Below are 25,484 nucleotides of genomic sequence, written 5' to 3'. Positions count from 1 at the left end.
AAGTGTTGCTGCTTTCTAACCCCATCAGCGCCCTATTAAAGATTATTTAAAAGTATTTGTAAAAACACAGGCTGTAACATTAATTGTATTATCAATACAACTATTCCATGTGCTTAAATTATTATGTTTTGCCATGATTTGCCTTTGAACGTCAAAAGGGTGGTGGTATCACATCTGACCAATCAGAGAAAGCCGAGCTATCGCGGCTCTTCGGCTGGCCACCACCTAGGACTTTTATTTTGAAAAGTGCGTAATAAGATTTTGGAAATATATCACTTCAATTATAATATTTTATCTAATTGTATCATACATAATAAGATTGTCTTTGGGCAAAATAACTACAACCGAAATATTTCATGATATAAATGTATCTGATTTTATTTCATTTTTGAGTACATCCTTGTCACATGATGCGGGCCAAGATGACTTCACGTTCTGTCATGGCTGCGCGAGACATAAACATGCCAGCGGTCCTGTAATTTTCAGCATCAGACTTTTGCGATGATTAAAAGAACGGTAATAACTAATATTTTAGACTTGTGTCTCACTATATGAAACGGCTGGTCGGTGTTTTGTGCGGCAGGTAAAGTGTTAGCTGAAGGATCTGATCATGCAGACCGAAGCCGTGGTGGAGCATCATAGCGGCTCACAGAGTTCCTGCAGGACGGGCTCCAAATCCTGGCAGTACAGGTACTGTACACATACTGTACACTATTATAATATTATCATAACGTCTGTCAAGTGTTCAGCTCTTTGATATAAGTCTTGCTGTATTCAAATCCCTTACACTTTCTTTGATTTCTACTTCACACACTTAATTCAGCACCGATGTTGGATTAATTCCCACGAAAACCTGCCATGAATGTCATTTCACACACCTTAATGTCGTTCGAAACAGATATTATTTTCTTTTAGTCGCAAAACACAGGATATGTTAGGGAGATTTTCCGTAAAACGAAAGTAAATGGTGGCCAGAGATAGAAGGAAGGAAATCATTCAGGGTTGGAATGACATGAAGGTGTGTGAATGATGAAACTATTTCTATTGAGATGTACATAAAGAAGCTTGATCTGTCTTTATCAAACATTGCCATTCAAACACTGATGTTTACCACCAGGAAATGCAAATCGCTTTTTAAAGTTGTTTATCTCTAGCCAGAATGATTATACTGTAGCTACAATGTATTTCTTACTCTACTAATGTAAAACAAATGTGACAGTACAGTACAGTTCTTCTTGACATTTATGCATGCTGTACAGGTATGTTTAGTTCATTTGTGATAGAGATGGGCCATGATCTAGCTCAGCATTATAGACAATCATATAATCATATTCCCAGTGATCTGTGAATAGAATTTACGACTGTTATTTAGTGATCAGATTTTTGAACATGGTATGAAGAATAAAAAATGCAATTCGTTTTTTACACTTTGTTTTATTCGCTAAAGTGATCTGATGGAAAAAGTGGATGGATATTTGATGAAGTACACCAATCTTGTGACTGGATGGCAGTATCGGTGAGAAAACCTTTAAGGTTAAAACGGTATATACACTTCTCACTTTTATTTTGAACTGAAATCATTTTCCCGTTTTAGATATTTTGTCCTCAACAATGAGGCAGGGCTGCTTGAATACTTTGTGAATGAGCAGTCCAGGAATCAGAAGCCGCGGGGCTTACTTCCGCTAGCCGGTGCTGTGATTTCCCCCAGCGATGAAGACTCACACACCTTTACCGTCAATGCCATCAGCGGAGAGCAGTACAAACTCAGAGGTTGTTACATGATCTCACTGATTTTTTTTACATATACTAATATTCTTTTTTGTTTTTGTGGGTGGATTGTATTCAACAAATCTTACACTCTACTCTTTAAACCAGACCGCTCTGTGTAGAAACTAACTTCATACTCGTATTCGTAGCTGATGAGATCTGAACGCTGTAATTTATTTATTAAACAGCTCTTATGCTGAAAAGCTATTTCTAATGTTTGTTCTTCAGCTACGGATGCAAAGGAGAGACAGCATTGGGTCAGCCGGCTGCAGATCTGTGCGCAGCACCATACAGAGGCAATGGGAAAGGTGAGGCTTACAGCCAGATTCCTGCCATGTTGTTGGTACCACAGTACTCCTCAATGACTTTCAAAGTAACAGAAAATGGGTTTTGTAGGTCAGAATAATATTTTCATTCATAATGCTTTCTGCATCATGCATAATGAATTTACTGTCATGTTGCTCCAAACCTGTAAGATTTTCTTCCATGAAATGCAAAAAAAGTAGATCGATTTTTCTTCATTACCGATATGCAATCATTACCCATAATCCCACAGACAAACCCACCTCTGCAGACTCGTAGTCTATCCCTGTTGTCTCAGGGCAGTGGGAGTTCTCCAGGATCTCAGCACAGGATCAACCAGAACGCAAACTCTCTGTTGGGTCTGTCCCAGCTGCAGCACACGTCTCTGTACTCCAGCAGAAAGTCCCTTCTGCCTGATCACCTACTGGAGGCCAGAGAGGTAAGACTGCCACTTTGTCTTTTATCTTGTAACTTTATACATTTATAAGTGTTTGTATGTGTATGAGCAAGCTGTAACAAGATCAAATCATCCAATCAAAACTGCTTTTCTGTCTTAAGATGATGAGTCAGGCCCAGGGCCAGCACAGAGATCTGATTCAGAGCATTGAGGGCCTGCCGTCCTCTCAAGGTCCTTCTCCATTGGACCAAGACCTGTTGCTGCTGAAAGCCACATCCTTGGCCACCATGACCTGTCTCAGCGACTGCCTGCATATCCTGCAGCTTCAGCAGATGGCTCGCCAGAAAATTGCTCTTGGTGGTGAGGACTTTTAAACTTTGTTTAAAAAAGCATTTAAAGGTGCCGTTCTTTGGCTGTTTTCGAAGCTTTGGTTATGTTTTTTGGGTGTTTAACAATGGATGTTCATGTTTCTAGTTTCAAAAAACGCTTTATATTTCACATATTTCAAGTCTGTTGTTCACCGCTGGCCCTCTTCTCACAAAATGATCAGATTTTTTCCGGTTTCTATAAAGTCCCTCCTTCCGAAACGCTCTGGTAAAGCTGATCCAGTCTGTCTTGATGGTTCCCCACTTAGAGCGTGTGTCTGAAGATGTCCCACCCATACCACATCAGCGGGCTTCCGCTTTTCAGGCTGTTGTGATTGGTCAGTCCCCCTCTTAGTGCACGTGTATTCATAAGCTTTGGCTTTTAGCAATAAACAGTAACAATGGCGTCAACTTCACTTCATCAGTTAAACACATGCGGATCGATCGAAGTGTTACGGAGGTCTGCTAATGCATGTGCAAACGTCGATCTTTGTTAGAGATTGCATTTTTTTCCTACTATGGAGAGGGAAATGACACCGGACCGATTGGGTCAGACCGGTTATATTAATTAACACTAATAATAGAAGTGTTAGTTTTGCCTTTTTAAATTGGACCTAAGTTGGATAATAAAACATGCAGATTGACCAGGAGACATTTGCAAGCAGGACTTCAAAGGACGTTTCATAGAAGTGTTTTAGAGGAAAGCACACACACACACAATATCAGTGTATTACACAGAACAGCTTTCACAGCCGATGTTAAAGTCATGGAAGCTGTTATTTGACCGTTGGTTATCTTAGAATGTGTGTAGCTGAATTGTTATTACCAGCTGTAGGACTGTGATGAAAGTGAAAGGAATTAATTGCGCAGCTCAGTCAAATGTTTACAATCTCTGATAACCAAACACTACTCCAGCGGCTCTTCCTCTTCTCTAAGCAAGGCCTCGCACCTTTTTTGGCGTATTCCTTTGGGCGGAGGTTTTTCAAAAACTCGGAATAGTGACATTATTTACCTGGGAAGTAAAGGGCTGTAGTCCGATTCCAGCCGTTCTCTCTAGTCCTTGAAAAGCAAATTCTGTTAAAGACAATATCTCGCTTGGCATTGAACTTTGAGCTTTATCATTTTGCAGATATTATTTATGCTCTAACAGCAACATTACACACTAACTAAAGTTTGAAAATTGGCATCACGGGGAACGGCACCTTTAATATTCTTAACTTTCTAAACCTTGTGTTCTCTTTTGCGTACTGTCTCATTTAGAATATCCTTACTTGGTATCAGATTTTCATTACATGATTATTGTGATCAGAAGAATTTGTTATAACAATATTATTGCCACGTCTATTGAAATTCGGTAACTAAATGATTCAATTCATCTTAAATTTGGTTTATTTTGTATTTTCTCTTTTTTGCCCATGAAATTAAAAATACAAGTGTAGGAATGCACAGAGAGAGGGAGTTTCTAACCATTGCGGCACAAAATGTTAAATGATTGCACAACCACCACCTATTATGTTGAAATTATGTTATGTTTTTTATTGCCAATACCGATATGTAGTGAAACCCCTAATCCCAACATTAGAAATGAGCTACTCTAGTTTGTTATCAACAAAACTTTTCACTTTTTATACATTTCAAAGTGCATTGTTTTGTGAACATTTCACAGTGCGTTTAAGGTTTTGCAAAGGCTGTTATTGAAGGATGGGGCGGTGCCAGTTATGCAGTGCAAAGTCAGCACGGCTGGAGCCTGTGTTTAAACACAGTCGAGTGCTGTTCCTTATTTCCTCATGCAAAGAGAGTATTTATATAGAGTCGAAAATATAGAGCAGGAAAAAATAAATGAATGAATTAACAGTAAGAGACAGAGTGCAGAATGGTCATGAAAACTTACGACTGAAAGGTTTGAGTTTATTGTACGTGGAGAAAACAGAATGAAAAATATTTTATTTCTATTTATGTAAGATAATGTAAAGTAAGCAGGAAGTTCACAATGCAAGACGTCTGGCAGTTTCCCCTGTTAAACTCTTAGACCTGTACATTTGCAGTATAGTAAGTTGTCTCGTGCACCTGCACTCCTCAGATGTTAGATGAAAGCATTCCTCTGCCAGTAAAGAGAGACAGCGTTTATAGGGTTATTTATAAGCACCGTTTCCATCACAGGAGATATTGACTGGTGCTGCTTCTGTGTTTTTTTGCTTTTATGAGAGTCTCTTATATTCCTCTCTGCTTCACATCTCTAGGAAAGGTTTCATTTATAAGTTGGCAGCGTTTGTTGGTTGGTTTGTTGGCTAATTGTTAAAGAGGCCATTTTATCTTCTTTTCAAGCTTTACTTGAAACCTTTTGAAGGTTAGTAGAAGCCAACATTTTAGGACGGTAGTTCATTATCATTTTTCTCTGACATTCCTACCCATTTTTTTGGTGTTCTTATGAGAAGCAAGGCAGAAAGCGACTTGCGTGTAATTATGTGTTTCCTGAAGCTCAAATCCACGACCTTTGTGTTGCTTAATGCGGTGCAGCAGTTACAGCGCGACAGGTACAGTACCTTTGCCCTGAAATGCCCTGTGTACATTGTGACATGTTCACTAATCAATTTACTTTAAAATGTGCTGCCTAAACTGTTCAGTTTTCAGTAGTAGTAGTAAAACGTTCGGCACCCTTTCCCACATTTTAATCTTAGTTAGATTTTCAGGTGTGGAGAAATGGTATCTGTGTTACTTCCTCCCTTTTACCCCACCTTAACTTAGTCGGTAAGCCAAGTTTATGAATACCTAGTAGGCGTTGTTGAAGTGTAAATGTGGGTGGTGGTCGACTGATAAGACTTGATGGCTGAAATAATGGTCCTTAAATATAGAATACATAAAACCAACAGAATTCGCCTTTGCGCATTTTGCGGTCCATTTTATCCAGAGTACATCATCCAAAGTACAGACTGAAGAAGATGTTATCAGTTCCTTTATGCATTCTCTGGGAATCAAACCCAAGACATTGCTAGGATCATGCTGTACTAGTTGAGTTACAGGAATACTGTATTTTTGCATTGATTTTATACAGAATACGTATACGCCTGTCTGTTTATTACCTTCACGATGTAGAGTTTGTATAACACTCTGTTCATATATGGGCAGTCGAAATGCAATCCTAAAAATGAATAATGTAGGCTCTTTTAGAGAACAAGACGGCTCTGCTTCTCCAAATCTCCTATCGGACAGTTATTGAATACCTTAAATCACATATGCACTGCTACTCACTGAACCTTATGTGAAATCCAGGTCATTGTGATAAGATCAGAATACACAACACGATTCTGTTCTTGTGGCCGATGTGCACCTAAATAACCGTTTGCTTTGAAAGCTTTTTCCATTTCATATTATTGAAAAAAGTCAAATGTGTTTGAGGTGGCACATACCGTAATCTCAGGTCATGTTTGTACCTGTAGAATTTATGACCTGAGGCCCTGCTCGGGAGTGGAATATTGCTTTATAATTCATGAGCAACTGTATCCGCAGCTGATAGACCGCTGCAGGTAACCGGACCTTTGCTGGCGTCAGCCAAGCGCGGTGGTTGACAGACTTCCCAAATTGTGTTGCCATACCACTGTCAATTCCTAGGGGTAAACATCTCCTGACAGTTGTTTTTGGTCTCTGTGAAACTATAGGACAAACATTGTTTTTGCCAAACTATAAAGTTGTTCAGTTTGAGATTGAGAGCACACATATCTTATTACCATTTTATTACCAACTAAACAAAACACATCCAACAATTTTCTGGGAAATTCAAGTCCAGTAGGTAAACCAAAGGCAACCTGTGACCCTTCTGAACTTTTTAATTACTGGAACACAACTAAAACCGCCAGACTAGTCTCTGCGCCAATAAGCAAACATGTTGGCAATGGGCAGGGCTCCATGCAGATGGTGAGACCCTGGGTTAAGGTTTCAGTTCTCTGTGTCAGTTGTCAGAGAGCCGGACACCCAGAATCCTGTGGCGTTAGAGGCTGCTGTTGGCTTGTGGGTGTCGTTGTGGTGGGCCAGCGATATGAGCACCTCTGATTCGGGTTTTGTGTGTTTCGTAGGCCCCGCCATCGAGTGGCTGGAGCCGAAGATTCCCGACATCCTAAAAAATGGAGGTACGCTACCCAGCATCACCACAGAGGATGGAAAAACAGAAGGAACGGCTCTGGAGCGTTTAGAAATGGACTCTTGTGATATCACTGGGGTAAGGTATTCTTTCATCAAGTTTATATCGTAGACATATTTTTCAGCTTTTGTCTCAATCCAGACTGTGCTTGCAATGAATGTAAATTGTTTTATAATTTTACTCAGATTCTTTATTCATTCTAGAATAAGTGATTGCACGTTTCGATTGGTCTGGTTAAATATCCAGTGACCCTAAGAAGTGTCTGAACATGAAAGCCGTATTTAAAAATGTATGAATGTCATTGAATAGACCCTGTGGCATCTGCAAACAAACCTTTCAATTCCTTTTGGTCTCAACTAGCTTCACTTATTAGCCATTTGTTTTTTATGACTTTTAACCAGTTGCTTCCAAGGTTCACACAGGTGAATAACTTTAAGGTTAAAAATCAAGTTGAAATGTAAAATCATAAAAAATGAACATTTTAAAATAGTTTTTTTAAGTTGAACACTGCATTTGTTTGACAGACAGATTGTTCTGCTTCAAACTCATTGCCATTGGTCGAAGCAGTGTGTTGGGATGTTTAAATGAGTATTTTGATAGGTCCACGGTTTTTACTCTTTACAAATGGCTTACTTATAGTTCCCCTAACTTTGTCAACCAGAAAGTTTCCAAATACCTTGTTTTCAGTATATCTGTTGTTGTCAATTAAAACCTTTTTGTTTATTGGTTTGCTTGAAGTGTGCTTGTGCTAAATGCCACTTGGTTATTTATTGCAATGACATTCAACCAATTTTCGGGTATAACTTAAATGGCCAAAAATCTTTGAAGAGTCACTGTATGTATTTGTCAGGGTTATTTTGTTTAATAGCAACGTTCATAACAGATAGTGCAGACAGTTGTAAAAACGGACAGTTTTGTTTTGGAAAATCTCTCGGTAATGAGTCTGCATGTCTCAGAGTAATCTTTTACCTTAGTTGTCTTGATGTAAACAAACACTTGAGCCTACCTGACTATTGCACTGTAGACAGGCCTCCCTATTAACCCGAGGAAACGTATCTGTTGTCTTAAATGTTAACTATCCTCCTGTTTCCCAAAATATTTTACATAGCATTGTACTTTAACATTCACCATTTTATTTTTTTATTGTAAGCATTTCATTTTCCAAGTAAAATGTGGGCTGGATTGGCAGACGTCGCCCTCTCCAATCTGTTTTTGTCCTTGTTTTTAATAGTATTTTTCTGCATGTGTAGGATGTAATGATGAAGTTTGTTATGTGTTTCAGGAGCAGGAGGAGATTGATTTCTCACAGGAAGTGGATGACTCCTCATCGGCTGAAGAGGAAGAGCTGGGTGCTGTTGAAGAGGAGCGCAGTGTCATTCTGCACCTCCTCTCTCAGCTTAAACTAGGAATGGACCTCACCAGGGTATATCAGCTTCATCTTATTGATAGCTTTTCAGTTACATTATATAAATGTCTTTCTAAAATCTCATATTAGTTGTTTGTTTGTACATTTATGAATTTAGTCATGGGATAAACACCAGGTTCTCATTGTGAAGTAATCTTTTTTAGGTGGTACTCCCTACCTTCATCCTAGAAAAGCGTTCCCTACTGGAGATGTATGCAGACTTCATGTCCCATCCGGACCTTTTCGTGGCCATCACCGATGGTCCCAGCCCGATGGACCGCATGGTCTGTTTTGTGGAATATTACCTCACTTCCTTCCACGAGGGTCGCAAAGGTGCCATCGCCAAGAAGCCCTACAACCCCATCATCGGTGAAACTTTCCACTGTTCTTGGCAAGTACCCAAAGCGACAACACCTCCGACAGGGGTCCCGAAAGAGGGGACCTTGTGCACTTCAGACTGCTACAATGTCCACTTCGTGGCTGAGCAGGTTTCTCACCATCCACCCGTGTCGGGATTCTATGCAGAATGCCAGGAGAGGCAGATGTGCGTCAACACGCACGTGTGGACCAAGAGCAAGTTCATGGGCATGTCCATTGGTGTCTCCATGATCGGAGAAGGTAAGTACATCACATTTTTCTGGTTCTATACCTACACTGTTTTGTTCGAGCTAAACGTTCTGTTCTTTCAGGTAACCTGCACCTGTTAGAGCACGGGGAAGAGTACACCTTCAGTCTGCCCTCTGCCTACGCCCGCTCCATCCTCACAGTGCCCTGGGTGGAACTGGGAGGAAAGGTCAACGTCAACTGCGCCAAGACGGGCTACTCTGCAGTCATCACCTTCCAGACAAAGCCCTTCTATGGTGGTAAGCTGCACAGGTAAGGATCGTACGGATCAGGTTATCTCTGTATGACAGTATTAAGTTTTCAATGTTAATGTGTACACTTGCATTTCTGAAGAACTATGAACTTGAATTATGTATATATAATTTTATAAATGCCAAAGAAATGCTAATTTAATACTAGGGGCTCGTGAGTGAAAATGATCATAATAAAAAATAATTAAAAATAATCAATATATATCATTTTTATATTATATATAAATTATAAATGATATATATTGATTATTTTAATTATTTTAAATTATTTTGATTATGACCATTTTCATTCACGAACACCTAGTATTAAATTGGCATTTCTTTGGCAATTATTGTTGTGCCTTTAAGAGTCCTGTTTTTCCACTTCAGGTGTTCAGGTGTGAAAAGGGAGAAGTGCTTTGCTGCACTTACTTGAGACAGCAGAATTTATTTCTCATGTTATATATGTTTCTCATGTTATATACAGTATCTTACAGAAGTGAGTACACCCCTCACATTTTTGTAAATATTTTATTATTTCTTTTCATATGACAACACTGAAGAAATGACACTTTGCTACAATGTAAAGTAGTGTGTGTACAGCTTGTTTAACAGTGTAAATTTGCTGTCCCCTCAAAATAACTCAACACACAGCCATTAATGTCTAAACCGCTGGCATCAAAAGTGAGTACACCCCTAAGTGAAAATGTCCAAATTGGGCCCAATTAGCCATTTTCCCTCCCCGGTGTCATGTGATTCTTTAGTGTTACAAGGTCTCAGGTGTGAATGGGGAGCAGGTGTGTTAAATTTTGTGTTATCGCTCTCACTCTCTCATACTGGTCACTGGAAGTTCAACATGGCACCTCATGGCAAAGAACTCTCTGAGGATCTGAAAAAAAGAATTGTTGCTCTACATAAAGATGGCCTAGGCTATAAGAAGATTGCCAAGACCCTGAAACTGAGCTGCAGCATGGTGGCCAAGACCATACAGCGGTTTAACAGGACAGGTTCCACATAGAACAGGCCTCGCCATGGTCGACCAAAGAAGTTGAGTGCATGTGCTCAGCGTCATATCCAGATGTTGTCTTTAGGAAATAGACGTATGAGTGCCGCCAGCATTGCTGCAGAGGTTGAAGGGGTGGGGGTCAGCCTGTCAGTGCTCAGACCATACGCCGCACACTGCATCAAATTGGTCTGCATGGCTGTCGTCCCAGAAGGAAGCCTCTTCTAAAGATGATGCACAAGAAAGCCCGCAAACAGTTTGCTGAAGACAAGCAGACTAAGGACATGGATTACTGGAACCATGTCCTGTGGTCTGATGAGACCAAGATAAACTTATTTGGTTCAGATGGTGTCAAGCGTGTGTGGCGGCAACCAGGTGAGGAGTACAAAGACAAGTGTGTATGTTACCATACCATACTACAGTCAAGTATGGTGGTGGGAGTGTCATGGTCTGGGGCTGCATGAGTGCTGCCGTCACTGGCGAGCTACAGTTCATTGAGGGAACCATGAATGCCAACATGTACTGTGACATACTGAAGCAGAGCATGATCCCCTCCCTTCGGAGACTGGGCTGCAGGGCAGTATTCCAACATGATAACGACCCCAAAAGAAGCTGAGGGTAAAGGTGATGGACTGGCCAAGCATGTCTCCTAAACCCTATTGAGCATCTGTGGGGCATCCTCAAACGGAAGGTGGAGGATTGCAAGGTCTCTAACATCCACCAGCTCCGTGATGTTGTCATGTAGGAGTGGAAGAGGACTCCAGTGGCAACCTGTGAATCTCTGGTGAACTCCATGCCCAAGAGGGTTAAGGCAGTGCTGGAAAATAATGGTGGCCACACAAAATATTGACACTTTGGGCCCAATTTGGACATTTTCACTTAGGGGTGTACTCACTTTTGATGCCAGCGGTTTAGACATTAATGGCTGTGTGTTGAGTTATTTTGAGGGGACAGCAAATTTACACTGTTATACAAGCTGTACACTCACTACTTTACATTGTAGCAAAGTGTCATTTCTTCAGTGTTGTCACATGAAAAGTTATAATAAAATATTTACAAAAATGGAAGGGGTGTACTCACTTCTGTGAGATACTGTATGTTTCTCATGTTATATATGTTATATCTCATGTCAGAACACCTTAACAACAAGTCTTCGATCATTGAGACAGTGTAATGTAACAGAGATGTGTTCTGCATTCCTCAGGGTGAACGCGGAGGTCAAACACAACCCCACCAACACAGTGGTGTGTCGTGTGCAGGGGGAGTGGAACGGCCCCCTTGAGTTTGCCTACACAAATGGTGAGACACGTGTCATAGACGTTACCAAACTCCCTGTCACCAGAAAAAGAGTACGGCCCAATGAGCTTCAAGGACCCTATGAGTCCAGGTAACACCAACCAATAAGAAATTGATCTAAAATTAAAATGCTGACTACTGCAGTATTATACTCCATAGCTCTTCATTTTTATGTTGCATAAAGTAATGTTTTGCTACTGATTGAACTGTTTTGTCTTAACGGAAGCATGAGAATTAATAATGTATTAATAAACATGCGCGTCTTTAATATTTTTATAATGTGGTAACCATTTATAAAAGCACTTGAGCTATATACGTCATTGATTAAAATACAACATATGGGCAAACTATTCCTTTAAGCTTCATAAATATTTAGCCGTCTGCTTGTCTGTGGACTTGGAAGTGTTTACTAAAAACAAGTTGACAGTAATGGTGTCTTCAACTCGTGACTCTCTGCAGGCGACTGTGGCAACATGTGACGGAGTCACTAAAAGAAAGAGACATGGATAAAGCCACAGAACACAAACGCTTTCTGGAGGAAAGACAAAGAAAAGAGGAAAGACATCGTGCAGAGACACAGACACCATGGAGGACCAAATATTTCGAAAGCAAAGTGAGAACAAAACTGCTTTCATCTGTATCTTCTACTGCGGGTTTATAGTTAATGTTTGGTCTCTGAGAAGATCGAAGTCTTGAAATAAACCCTTTTACTTTCTTGATGAACATTCCTGGTCATGATATTGTCAATTCATAAGTTATTTCAAAGTAAATGAATGTATTACATTTTTGGCTAACATTACCAATGTCTCTTACTTTTTTTGTAATTAATAGAAACAATAGGAGTAAAATGGCCTCTGTGAATGTTATTTTAATATTTCATGTTTTTCTCCCTCTCTTTCTTTCCAGGGTGACGGCTGGGTGTATTACCAATCGCTTTGGAAAACAGCAGCCCATAGCTTTTCCTCAGTCCCCCCTCAGCCCAACCCATGACCTCTGACCTTCTAAAGTTAAGCCCTGGCACTTCACAGCCTTCTGCTGGACCAAACCTCTGGTCCACCTTCCCTCTCTCACGGATGAAAACATAAGCTCTCCTTTGTATGACCCCTAAAGTGTAAATTCACTTCGAGTGTTCGCGACACGCAACGTGGACTGCGAGTTTGCACTCTGATGTTCATATTTTACATCTCACGACGGTAAATTTTGTAGACCCTACACGGTGAATGATTTATCCAATTCGCACACAGATATTATTTGTTGATGTTGCCTTAACAAGTTTCGTATGAGGGCCGAGTACAGTGTGACGGTTCTCAACGTGAGATTGTGTTTGAGGTTTGTTCATGAATGATGTATTTGACCACAGTACGGTCCAGGTTTTCGGATTATTTTAAAATCTTACGTGACTTGATTTATACAACATCGAATGAAACGCAGGTGGGCGGAGCTCTTTCAGAAGGGTGGAGTTTGAAAGGACGGGTTGGCAGTGTTGTTGGACAAGTCGTTGGCTTTTGTATTATGCTGTTGTTCTATTCTTTGTTTACTCTGGTGAAAGACGCTTGCAGGCGCTGTATACTTCTCTGTTGATATCTGGGCTAACGTCAATATGATTCACGTCTCAGGTAGAGGCCTGCTTGCTCTGTTTCTGTTTCATGTACAGTGAACAATTGTATCGTCGGCTTCAGTTACTGACAAAATGTTTTTATGCTCTTCAAACAAAAGAAAAAGACCAGCCTTATGATCTGTATATGCATAGCAATGTCTTTGTGTATACTGTACATGTAAACTGATCTGACAGTATTACTAGAAATTGGCTTTGACAAACATTAAACCAAACTACGACAACACAGCAGTTTAATTCTACCTCGACTGAAAAGCTTATTTTTCAAAGAGACCGTTCACCCCCAAAAATAAATTGTCACTCACCCGTACCGACCCTGAATTGTTGTCTTTCTTCTGTGAAAAACCAAACAGCTGTTTTCTATACACTCAAAGAGGTTGGTGACATTCTCAATGTCTCTTTGATTTGTTTCACTAAAGAAAACAATACAGGAAATTACATAAGGGTGAATAAATGATGACAACATTTCCTTTTTGGATGAACTGTCCACGAAAGCACGTTCGTTTGCATTCAGGTTTTAGTTATCTGGTCCAGTCCATTAGATAAAGATAATCGTAACACACATTTTTTGTTTGTTTTATTTGCCACCAATCATGTGTTGGTTAAAGTTTTCCATCTTTCGTATTAAGTCCCATTGGTCGTGCTGAGAAACTTGTGGTGCCTTATTTGTGTTAGTCATTCTCGCGTTCCACCACCCGTCTGTCAGCTTTCTCTGTAAATCAGAGTAAGAGTGAAGCCTCAGCCCTTGTGCACATCCTCTTTTCTTTCACTGTCAGCAAAATTCAGAAGTCCCATCTGCTGTGCTGAGTTATTTCACTGAGCCATCAGCTGCACTGATGTTTTAAATACACTCCCTGTAGCCTCAGATTGAGAAATATGATTGAAAATAATAAAATTGTTAATATATTGGATTTCAGCTTTTGGTGTACTTTTATTTGACTGAGCTTATGTTGTTCAGGTTATTCTGTTGTGCGGTACATTTTTGTGCACATGTCAAAATATATTTGATAAATGTTTACCTGACAATTTTGAAAACCTGAAATAATATTGGTTGCTTAGTAAAGATACAGATTCAAATTTTTTCTTTACACTATTGAAATGTTTCCAACAAAACAGAAAGTTTTTTAATGGTAATGTTGTAGTTGATCAACAATTTATAGGTTTTACAACATTCCCCAGTATCACTTTACATCCTGTTCTTATTCCAAAATATTAAAAGGTATAGTTAACCCAGAAATGTAGATTATGTGCTAATTTACTCACCCTCAAATTGTTCCAAAACTTGACTACATTTCTTTGTTCTGTTGATCACAAAAGAAGATCATTTGAAGAATGTGGGAAACCAAACAGTTTCGGGGCACCATTGACTTCCATAGTAGTAGTGTTTTCCTACTATGATAGTCAAGAGTGCCCCAGAACCATTTGGTTACAAACGTTCTTCCAAATATCTTTCTTTGTGTTCAGCAGAACAACAAAATATATACAGGTTTGAAACTACCCGTGGGTGATTAAATGATGATACAATTTTCATTTTCAATTCATTTTCGACAGAATGACCTTTAAATTAATCTTAAAGGTATAGTTCACACTAAAATGAAATTCTTACCCTCATGTCATTCCAAATCTGTATGACTTTCTTTCTTCTGCAGAACACACAAAAAATATTTTGAACAACGTTGGTATTCAAACAAAATTGCCCCACATTGACTTCCACTATACGGACACAAGACTAAACTACTTAAGACATTTCTCAAAATCTTTTCTTTTGCGTTCCACAGAAGCGAGAATCATATACAGGGTTTCAACCACATGAGAGTGAATAAATGATGACAACATTTTTCATTTTGGGTGAACTATCCCTTTAAGTAATAAAAGGCAGTTTCAAAAGGTGCAGTATAACAGGAACGATCCATCCGATGACTGTAAGTGTGATATCAATGAGAAGCAAAGACGCAACTCGCATAAACAGGAAAATACATACATTTTATGTACTGATACTGTACAATTGTGAAACCAGTTCACAATGGGTAAAATGACTCAACATCTTTGTTCCGTCTTCAGTAATGGAAAAAAAGCATAACAGGTTGCCATATGATCATGTTGATATTTGTACAGAAAGTAATTATCTCCATCAGTTCTGCAATCTGGTATAGATTTTCCCTGTCACTCCAACTTGCTCTGTACAACTTGAGTGAACCTCAGATTACTAAAAAAGTCAGCATAAGTAAACTCGGCAGTTCAGAGATAAAACAATTGAGTGTCATGCTTTTCTCAGTTAGTATCTGTGACCTGGGCTCACAAAATTATCGACATAAATCCTGTTAACCATCCTTTTTTCCTTAATTATGATCAATTAATTACTGTATGTGATCAAAGTCTTGCAAAAACAGTATGTTCCACAACTTCTAAAACGTAAGGTCAGATATTTTGGCTCATGAGAACACTTAATCTAGTTGTCCTTTAAGTAATGGGATCAGTGGTTACAAAGGGTCAGTGCAAAGAAACTCGTTCTGAGTAAAAGAAAGACATTTTTTGACGCAAAGCGCATTTTGTAGTTATTCTTAAATCTGTAGAAAATAATACAATCTTCTGTGAGCAATAAAAGAAACTTCTATTTTTTTTGTCTTTGAACAGCAGTTATTTCCAGTCGCTGGTGTCTCGTCCTTTTGAGTTGTAATTTCAGCTGCAGGTCTGTGGTAAATCAAATTGAAGGCCCCACAAAGCCGAGTTTATGGAAAGATCACGTGGATGCTTAAAACAAGTGACTCTGAGGCCGATGGAAATTTTCGAATGGGTAAATTATGTGTGGTAAACAATTTTAGGAAAACATTTGTAGAATACGAATGGCACTACGGCTTGCGCAGAGCTTACTGCCAAGAGTCCCCTCAACGTCCCTTCCACCTGCAATGGCGTATGTTGTGTTATGGCACAATGCCTCGTGGAGAAATTTTCAAACCTTGACTGCGATCACCACAACAGTACACAAGAAACCATGATATGTCAGAACAAAAAACCTTTTCTGTTTAGATTAGCATTTAAAAACAGAGACCAGCTCCACATAATGAACCAATATGTATTACAAAAAAACAAGTCTGATTTTCCAGGCAGGTCACATTGGACTCGGTTGCCTGGAGGAAACAGAGATCTGCGTGTCAGCTGCAGGAGGAGGATGCACGCCAGTGCTGTTGTCTGTGCACGGTGGAAGACAGGGGAGGGATGGGGTTTGCTGTTCTGTGGATGTCAATACGGGTGTGTGGGTGGAGATGGAGTTCTCCAGCTCTTCCTGGGCCAAGGTATTAAAGCGCTCCACCACACAGTATGCTGTCAGACGGGCTTCTGGGTCGTGGTCCCAGCACTCGGTTATTGTTGCACACAAAAGCTGCATGCCCTGCGAGACAATAACATAGAAATGTCTGTAATGCTTCTTTGAAAATGTTATGTAAAATGATTTATAATTGAGATCCATTGTGTTTCATACAGTGTATAAATGTAAATTGCCAGGGCATCACTATAAACTGCTTCTGAACATCTTCAGAATTGTTTTTAGTGCATGTTCATGTATTTGCAGTGCTATTCTGGGTGTCTTCTAAGTGGTTGCTACTGGTCCAATGCAACGTAAGTCTATTCGTTTGCCTTTTTTATTGGGCATGCAGTATATGTACAGGGTTAAAATATTTATTTTATTTTATAGTTATTTATGTACTTATACTGATATTTTCTTTGCCTAATACTGTACATTTAGTTTTTGTTGTAACATACAGTAGTACTTGTTTTATATTTATACATACATTACACATGTACATTCATGTAATTAAAGCATATAAGGAAATATAATATAAGAAAAAGCACCAACATGTCTAAATACGTACTTCCGGCCCGTCCACGGGCCGTATATTAAAATTGCTGCTGTGCTTCCGAAACCTTGTTTCTCCATATTTTGTCATTTTTATATATTTTGCACAAATCATTGTTATAAGTCACACTTTATGTTTGTCACTGGGTTTTGCAAATATCAAACCAATAAAAAGTATTAAAAACTTTGACAACATTGTATTTGATCGTTAAAAGGTACAGTGTTTTTTCCATTTCCAAAAAACAACGAATTTGGATATCTGTGGTTTTGGAAGGACAGAGATGATATGAAAGTTTTTCTCTTTTTAAGCATGCATATCCTCTTGTGTACTCACTGGATGTGTCGTCCAGCACTCTGGGATATCTGGTCGTCCTCTGTCTTTTAAAACCAGATCTCTCATGCTGTCTACACACGGCTGCTCACACACCTTGGAGCCAAATGGAGGCTCATAATTCTTCACCTCTGTTAAAGAAAATTAAAGCTTTTATTTCTACCTAGAGTATACATCTGCATCTGCTGCGTGACAATATTTGCACAGGGGAGCTATAGTGTACTTGCCTCCTATGACGTCACACCTTGAGACCATTTCCCACAGTACCAGGGCCATGGAGTACACATCCATCTGTTTAAAAGACTCCAAGTCCTCAAGATTCACTCTGGATTCTAGAACTTCAGGGGCCATGTAGCGTGCTGTCCCCACCTACGAGACACAGACGGCATAACTCAGACAAGACTTCACCAAATTCAATTACAAATGGTTAAAAGGTTTCATGTGATTACATCTGTGACCTTAATAAATCAACCACAGAGCTTTTAGGTGAAATAACTTGCAGATTGTGTTTATTTTCTGAGATGATACAGTAACAAATGATTTACAAATGGAATATTTGTTTTCTTAGTGTTTATAAAGGATGCTACATTTGGGGACCATTGCTCTATTTTAAAACCTTGTGAGTTGTCTGTGTAGGGCCAAAAAGTAAATACAGTGTTGTATGTTTTTTGAAGCAGAGGATGCAATCCCAAAATGCTTTGCAATCAGCTTAGTCATGTCAGAAAAAGATAGAAAGATAAATAAATTCTAAAAATATAAATACAAATTTGGGGTCAAGTGTAGAGTTTTTATTGTTAATAATGATCATAAAAATCTTTGGTTTCTGAGGGAATCATATGAAATTAGCTATGCAGAGAAAAATTGTGCATAACAAAACATTTTACAAAAAAATGTTTTTGAAATAGAAAACTTGATGAGATAAAGAAAAAACATCCCAAAAGCCTTCCTACCTGTCCACTGTTGGCAAAATCATCCACAGTGAGAGAGAAGTCTAGTCGCAGAGCCAGTCCGAAATCACAGAGCGCACACTCGCTGCGGCTCTTCAACACAATGTTGCTGCTCTTCAGATCTCGATGGGCGACTGGCACCTTTGGCTTGCCACAGGGTGTCGTGTCGTTGTGCAGGTGTGCCAGGCCTCTTGCCACAGAACCTGCCAGTGCACACAGCTCAGCCCATGTAATAATATGACCAACAAGAAAGTCTTGAAGGTTCCCCAGGCTGTAATAAGCCATGATGAGCCAGTATTGCTTCTGAGAGGTCCCACAACGTTCCTGAGCCGTCAGAAACTGTACCACATTCTCATGTTTTAAGTTGGCGTCAGAGAATATGGCTCTTTCGTTACACCACAAGGTATACTCCACGGCCGGGAAGATCTTCACAGCCACCGTTTCGTACTGCCCAGTTTCCTTATGGCTGAGTCGTGCCCGCCACACCTCAGCGAAGCGCCCCTTACCCACCATGGTCTCCAGCTGGATGGGCAGCTGCTCTGTGTTGTGGTTTAGGTTATTGGCACAAGTTGATGATATTTCCGAATTGACGTCATCGGTATGTGAATGCAGCTTGCCGTGGTAATCGCTACCATTTGCTTGGTAGGCGCAGGCCTCCGCTGGGTCCAGGGATTGATAGTGGGTGCGTCTTGGTGCCCATTCTTTGGGTTTGCCGGGCTGGCGCGTACGGTACAGGTAAAAGACCAGGGTAGCAACGATAGCTACTAGAAGTGGTGGAACAAGGCTTATGACTACTACTGGAATGACGTCTTTAGACTTCAGCTTAGAGTACCCTAGAAAAATGACATTCATTATATTAGCTTAAATGGGCTCTGGGCTACTTCTAAGGCAGCTTCTTAACAAAAATGGTATCTCATACATGACAGGCCAGCTAAAAAATTGTGCATTAAAATACACTTTTTTAATTACACTTCTATAAGTGTCCTTGAAGTGGTCTATTTTTAGTTAAGAGAAATTAGTTAAATTTTTAAGCTAAAAAAATTAAGAGACCATTCCATTTTATTTAATCAGCATTTCTATATGTATTGTGGTCATTCCAGTCCCGTGTTTTTCAAATTTTAACAAAATCAAACCTCAGGAGTGACAAAGTCATCCAAGAGCAATGTGAAAGACAGCATGACAAGACACATGTAAACTGTGATAAAAATTAGGTTATCACATAAAAAACGTTTCCTAAATACATGTACACATATGTTGTATTGCTTGAGAATGAATATGAACTTGTTTTCTTTACAGTATTTGAGGTCTGAAAAAATACAAAGCATATTTTTGTTATTTTTACCTGTTTCTCTTTTTTAAAAAATGCAAATACAAGCAAATAGAAACAATATTTGTATTTGAAATTTGGGAGAAATATTGTTAGTAGTTCACTGAAAGAAACAAAATAATGAAAATAATTTTGAAATGATCTCCTATTTTTTCTGTGACTGTATATAATAGTACTTTATTATATTTAAAATATATAAATAATAATTAATATTTTGATCAAAGTATTTTATTGTTCAATTAATAAGTTTATCTATAATGTAATCTATGTATGTTTCTCCCATTTTGTCCACTATTCCTGGCAGATTTTTTTACTTACAGTAGCTTGCCCTAGTAAAATATGACTAAAAAGGTTTCTTATGAGCATAATTCACATTTTCATATTTTACATAATTTCATTTTTTTTTATTAATAAGTTATATTTAAATAGAACAGACTTCTGGAGTGCATCAATGACATTTCAAAATGCTTGCATAGATGGACGGCTCACTGGGTTTTGGAACAGAACCTTGGTTTTAAATTGCAAAAACAAAATAATATGGGGGAAAAAATGTCATACAAAAATCCACTCATGTTCATATGTTTGCATTTGGCAGATGCTTTTATACAAAACAACTTACGCAACTGATAAACACAACTGGCATTTAGGGTACATTTTTCGTCAGTAGGTCAGTATGTAATGAACCCATAACCAACTTAGCTAGAGAACCAGATACACCGAGTAGGCCTACAGCAGTATGAAAATCATAACTTTTAGATGCGTTTATTAGACATGCACGTACCATTGGGTCCTTTGTCAAAAATGAGCTGGTCATTGCACTCTTGATCACCGATACAGGCACAGATATACATCAGGCCATCATCAGAGGGTTGAGGTGTCATCAAACACTCTGTGGTGGAGTAATTTGCCAGCATGATGTTCTCCAGTGGATTCTGCGGGTTATAGCACATCGTTCTTACGCTGACACTCGCGTTGTCCTTCTCCCTGCGAGAAACATCACAGGAATGCAGTCAAGCACAGCACGATACTCGACAGCCCAGAGGAATCTCCTTCAGTTAGTTAAAACAACAACTGAGCCCCTCAGAAATACAAACATGGGGGGGGGGAAGGTCTTAGAAAAGGTCTTATGCTCTTCTGATTCATTTTTGAGTAAAATGTATCCAGGGAATCCCTGCTCGTTGGCGCACTTTGTATTTTATGCCAGAGTCTAAACGTTGCTGAAGGTTAGAAATGTGTTTGATATTTGTCCCGGAGAGAGAGTCTTTATTTGACCCCACAGAGAACAGCTTCTCTTTCAGAAACACAAATGTCAGACAAGTGTTTCATAAACCAAGCTGGCTGGAAATGGTTTTAAAAGAGAAAAGCAACATGGCAACACAGGTCATAAGGGCTGTTGTATGGCAGCGAAATCCTTATTCCTTGGAACCTTACTGGGATATGCTGCCATGTTTTTATTTGTTCCATATCGGTGTACAGTGTTGCCAAGGTTCGCATGAGCATAAAAGCCATTTGAGTTTTCCACAGAGCTTTGCTCATATTAGGAACAGTAAACTCAATTTGTGTGCACATCATTTATGCGTAGTCAAATTTTAGCCATGGCTTAGACTCACCAAATTGCTACACACACTTCTTCAGGCAGTTCACAGAAAGAGCTCATACTGCAGTTGCTTGTGCAGACGTTGTCTTCGCATATGGGACTCGAGTGGTTGCACCACTTACACAAGTTGGTTTGTACCAGAGTAAAAGTCTTCGCTTGCAGCACTTCAATAAGACAGACAACAAAATATTATGGTTTACACAGTATTATTACAAACCCGTATTTGCAATATTTCTGTGATGTGGAATTGGGCAGTGGACAAATAATTATGCGTTTGGCAGATGCTTTAAAGGTCCAGTGTATGAAATTTAGCAGCATCTAGCGGTGATGTTGCGAATTGCAACCAACGGCTCACTCCACACCTCCAACCCCCTCCCTTTCGAAGCATTACGGTGGCTGACACAGCACTAAGATGTCGTCTCGTTTACGCTTCTTTGCCAAAGGAAATTACGTATTTATGAAACGCGCTCTGTAGTGCAGTTTGTCCGTTCAGGGCTACAGTAGAAACAACACGGCGACTTCCATGTAAGGGGACTTGCGGTGTATGTAGATAGAAACAGCTCATTCTAAGGTAATAAAAACATAACGCTTCATTAGGTAAGGTCTTTAAACTCCCCTGAAGACATATTTATGTTTATTATGTTGCATTTCTGTCAATAGATCCTCAAAAAAAAAAACATATTGGACCTTTAATTCCTTACGGTGCATTTAAAGGGACAGTACATTCAAAACTAAACATTCTGTCATCATTTCTTCAGCCTGATGTCATTCCAGACCTGTATGGATTTATTTCTTTTGCAGAACACAAAAGAAGATATTTTGAACAATGTAGGTAACTAAACAACACTGGCCCTTTCTGGTTTCAATTGTATGGACACAAAACCACTATTCTTTTGTGGTCCACAGAAGAAAGTCATACCACACGAGGGTGAATGGAAAAACCCAATAACCTAAAACCACAACAAACTTAGTTTGATTAAGGCATGCAATAAATGCAGTCAAAATGCTTTAATAATGAAAATGACAAAGCTATAATGCTTATACTTATTAAGCTATAAAGCTTAGTAATGTTTTGACAAAGCTAGATGGCCATAATGCAATTAAGAAGACCAGATCTTTGAGCTACGCGACCCATCTGGAGTTTATAAAGTTCAAATTAGATTTGGATGAATGTAATAAAGTTAGATGCGTGCGCACTGGGCCTTTTTAGTTTGGTGCGCAGACGCACTGAAAGCAAGCATCTGTGTTCATGAGTGTCAGGAGTTCCTGTGGTAAGTGGGACAAGCTTGAATTCCTTCCCACGCATGCTGTCTCTGCACTGAAGCTACCACATCACAACAATATTAATTGTTTATTGAAAGCAGATGAGGGGCGTGAGCCACTTCACTGAAAGAGCGCGGCAACCAAACTGTTTTAAAGGAAGGAGAGGAGAGATTTGACACACACATCCAGATGTCCACTCATGCAAACCATGAAAATATACAACAGAGAGAGCTCTTGCGTGAAAGGTCGAGGGACATGAAGGCAGAAAAAAGAGAGAGAAGAAAATTTAAAGGCTAAGCACAACCACCCCCCCCCACAAACTTTAAAGTAATTAAACTCAGCAGCAACCGCTCCAGAAATAAATTGAAGCCAGAAGCCCCCGCACGGGCCAAGTTTGAAGCACTGCCCCTCGGTGCTTATGGGAAATCCAATGGCTGCCTACAGAGGCCAAGAGATGTTGGCCTGCATTTATTTGGTTTGCGCTCAAGCGAGTTTCCCTTCTCGTTACCTATTTGTTATTCATGAGCGCTGTGTATAATAATGAAACGTGTATGCCAAGTGATACGTAGATTTTCAGGGTGGTATTTTCTTGTACTAACAAGCTCATTTATGTGAAAGATTTTGGAGAACTGAAATGGACTTTGATGTATATGTGCTCCTAAAAAGCATGTGGACACTTAATGCATCAGCACTATTGCTCCCAAGATAATTAATTAAAATAAAAGTTTTGACTACCACCAGGCAAACAACAAGTTCATGCAATAACAAAAAAACAGTTTATATCAACATAACCTATCATACTGTATATGAATGCCATTGCATCACAACCACATGTCAAACCACATGGCATTCATTTTAAAGAAAGATGGAACAATCACACCCTCCACATAAAATAAATAAGGTGTTTTAAATGATAAACAATAGATAAACTGATTGAAATATATTAATAGTATTATGCGTGTCTTGGCTTTTTATATACTTTTTTTTATAAAAGGTAAATTTTGGAAAACGTCCTTACAAGAATAGTGAAAAGCATTTCTTCTTAGTTAGACTCATCATTTGGTTTCAAATGTAATAATATCAACCGGCTTGTTTGAGGTATAAGGTCAAGGAAAATATATCACCCCAGTATGTAAACAAACCTTTTCACGCCATAGACATTTTTGGGGGCCCCAGTATGTAATAATCAAACTACCCCACTGGGTGGCACATTTCCAAGTTTTTCCAATCCCTTTTAAACTCAGCTTGATCCCTGAAAGCATTTCCTGATATTAAATGAATAACAGCACAATGAAAGCAGGACTGTCGCATTTATGATAAACAGATGTCTTCAGATGTTGCCTTAAATGTTGACCATGGATCACACACGAGTGCTGTTTAAATGTCAGTAGGGTAACACCCTCTTCCCATTATTCAGAGACAGGAGGCGCTTCATGCCAGTAAAATGTTCTGCCATATCATGCTAAACAACAAACTTAAGTACCAAGCAAACCCATGCCCACTTAGAACAAGATCTTGAACTCTTCTCAAGAAAACAAAGGAGAAATGAGAGTTAGGCCCTGTCACCACTGCTTAACTCATAACAATGTTGCCATTGTAGACAATCATGATGACATAATTTAGAATCATAAAGCACCCTAGATAGATGTCTTTGTGTTATTACATACAGTCTCTCTGTGTGGTCACATCTGCTCACCCTGACACAAGCTCTCTCTCTCTCTCTCCATATTCCCCAGATTTGTTCTTAAAAGGCCATTACAAACAACAGATGGGAAATGATAAGTGTGACTTCGAAGTAATGATTTTCTTCCCTCCACCCTCATGGTTATATTTCATAATTGTTGTTGAAAGTGGAAATTCTCTACACACACCCAAACCATTTAAAGGGGCCTCTACTGTGCAAAGATCATTTGGATTCTCAAGATCTGGTTTCCCTTTTGGAACTTTCCATATGCTGTCGTGTCATTTTAATGCAGTTACAGTGCTTGGCATCGTATTTCACAGTGATTTTTTTATTACCAAAAAGTGTTTTCTGGTGTACAATTTCAAAACAGTTGTGATTTAAGATGTAGAGCTGTATTAAAACGTTATATTAAAATGCATGTATTTTATATTTATTACAAATGAAACAACACAAACAGGGCGTTAAAAGGGGATTTTGTTGTCTTTAAAAAAACAATATGATATTCCTAAACATTTTGATTGACTGATAACAGAATATTATCAGTGTAGCGTATTAATAATTCCAAGTTTCATTCCATATTTGTTTGACCAGTTTTGTTTGTCTCGGTGTGAAAATTTTAGACAGTTTTTAGGATCTGCTGCATGAATTTTGGGGTTCTAGATGAGGTCTAAATTTGTTTTCAATTTGATATGTTAATTGTGACAGGGATCATAACTCGTAAAAAAAGATTATATTGAAATTGTCAAAATAGTTTAAAAAAATATTAGATAAATAATACACATAAATAACCTTTATAAGAAATAAATATTATTCATTTGCATCAATTAATGCAAATGCACCATAATATGCTACCTTTGCATCATTTAATAAACAATGAATTTTGAATTAGTGGAATGCAATTGAGGCCTTTTTATTGTTTCCTACGGATTTGTTAAAGTAGACAATTTGCATTAGTGATTATTTTTAACTAATAAACCAACTGTTTAACCCAACTTTTGGCTATATTTATTCGGGAAATCTTTCTCTTTTCTTCTTCTTTCTCAAAAGTTTCTCAAGTATAAAAACCGTAGAGATTCTGTTGTAGTAGCCCATAATGTCGACCTTAAACGTCACATAAACTCAAAGACAATGCTTTGATGCGCGCTGCACTCCAGACAATGAAAGCAGAGAGAGACTCTTTCTACTCACGACAGAAACACAGAAGAAGAGATGTCTGAACCCACAAACTCCAGCCTCTGCAACCCATAATATCTTCACAATCCCAAATCCTGAAGTGTTAAAGCGACGATGTTATTCTCTCAATTCTGCTTGTGTCAAAGGCGCTGATAAAGTCATCTGTAGG

General features: G+C 38.9%; 2 protein-coding genes across 2 annotated transcripts; one reads left to right on the top strand and one right to left on the bottom strand.

Annotated features, from left to right (window-relative positions):
* Positions 1 to 353: 353 nt before the first annotated feature.
* Positions 354 to 14,067, top strand: osbpl11 (oxysterol binding protein-like 11). The gene is made up of 13 exons (XM_057336684.1): positions 354 to 690; positions 1,448 to 1,516; positions 1,595 to 1,770; positions 1,996 to 2,075; positions 2,324 to 2,509; positions 2,629 to 2,827; positions 6,903 to 7,045; positions 8,250 to 8,390; positions 8,537 to 8,990; positions 9,062 to 9,248; positions 11,434 to 11,616; positions 11,985 to 12,138; positions 12,432 to 14,067. Exons 1-13 carry the CDS (start codon positions 611 to 613, stop codon positions 12,513 to 12,515), a joined length of 2,136 nt encoding a protein of 711 aa, XP_057192667.1. The 5' UTR covers positions 354 to 610; the 3' UTR covers positions 12,516 to 14,067.
* Positions 14,068 to 14,730: 663 nt separating this feature from the next.
* On the bottom strand, positions 14,731 to 25,469 carry tgfbr2l (transforming growth factor beta receptor-like). Its single transcript, XM_057336105.1, has 7 exons — positions 25,331 to 25,469; positions 21,209 to 21,359; positions 20,380 to 20,582; positions 18,275 to 19,104; positions 17,552 to 17,693; positions 17,328 to 17,455; positions 14,731 to 16,528 (listed from the first exon to the last, which is right to left on the bottom strand). The coding sequence occupies exons 1-7, from the start codon at positions 25,386 to 25,388 to the stop codon at positions 16,250 to 16,252; spliced, it is 1,791 nt and encodes a 596-aa protein (XP_057192088.1). The 5' UTR covers positions 25,389 to 25,469; the 3' UTR covers positions 14,731 to 16,249.
* Between the last annotated feature and the right edge of the window lie 15 nt (positions 25,470 to 25,484).

Source organism: Triplophysa rosa, linkage group LG6 (genome assembly GCF_024868665.1).
Source record: "Triplophysa rosa linkage group LG6, Trosa_1v2, whole genome shotgun sequence".
NCBI classification, from domain to species: Eukaryota; Metazoa; Chordata; class Actinopteri; order Cypriniformes; family Nemacheilidae; genus Triplophysa; species Triplophysa rosa.
This window is presented reverse-complemented; position numbering and strand designations above follow the sequence as displayed.

Bases quoted from the DNA above. Each gene is read 5' to 3' on its own strand.
- tgfbr2l (XM_057336105.1), bottom strand. From the start codon at position 25,388: ATGGGTTGCAGAGGCTGGAGTTTGTGGGTTCAGACATCTCTTCTTCTG. The intron at 20,583-21,208 runs GTGAGTCTAAGC...TGTTTCTCGCAG, and splicing joins GAAGTGTGTGTAGCAATTTG to GGAGAAGGACAACGCGAGTG. The intron at 17,694-18,274 runs GTAGGAAGGCTT...TGTGTCTCGTAG, and splicing joins ATTTTGCCAACAGTGGACAG to GTGGGGACAGCACGCTACAT.
- osbpl11 (XM_057336684.1), top strand. From the start codon at position 611: ATGCAGACCGAAGCCGTGGTGGAGCATCATAGCGGCTCACAGAGTTCC. The intron at 691-1,447 runs GTACTGTACACA...TATTCGCTAAAG, and splicing joins TCCAAATCCTGGCAGTACAG to TGATCTGATGGAAAAAGTGG. The intron at 12,139-12,431 runs GTGAGAACAAAA...CTTTCTTTCCAG, and splicing joins CCAAATATTTCGAAAGCAAA to GGTGACGGCTGGGTGTATTA.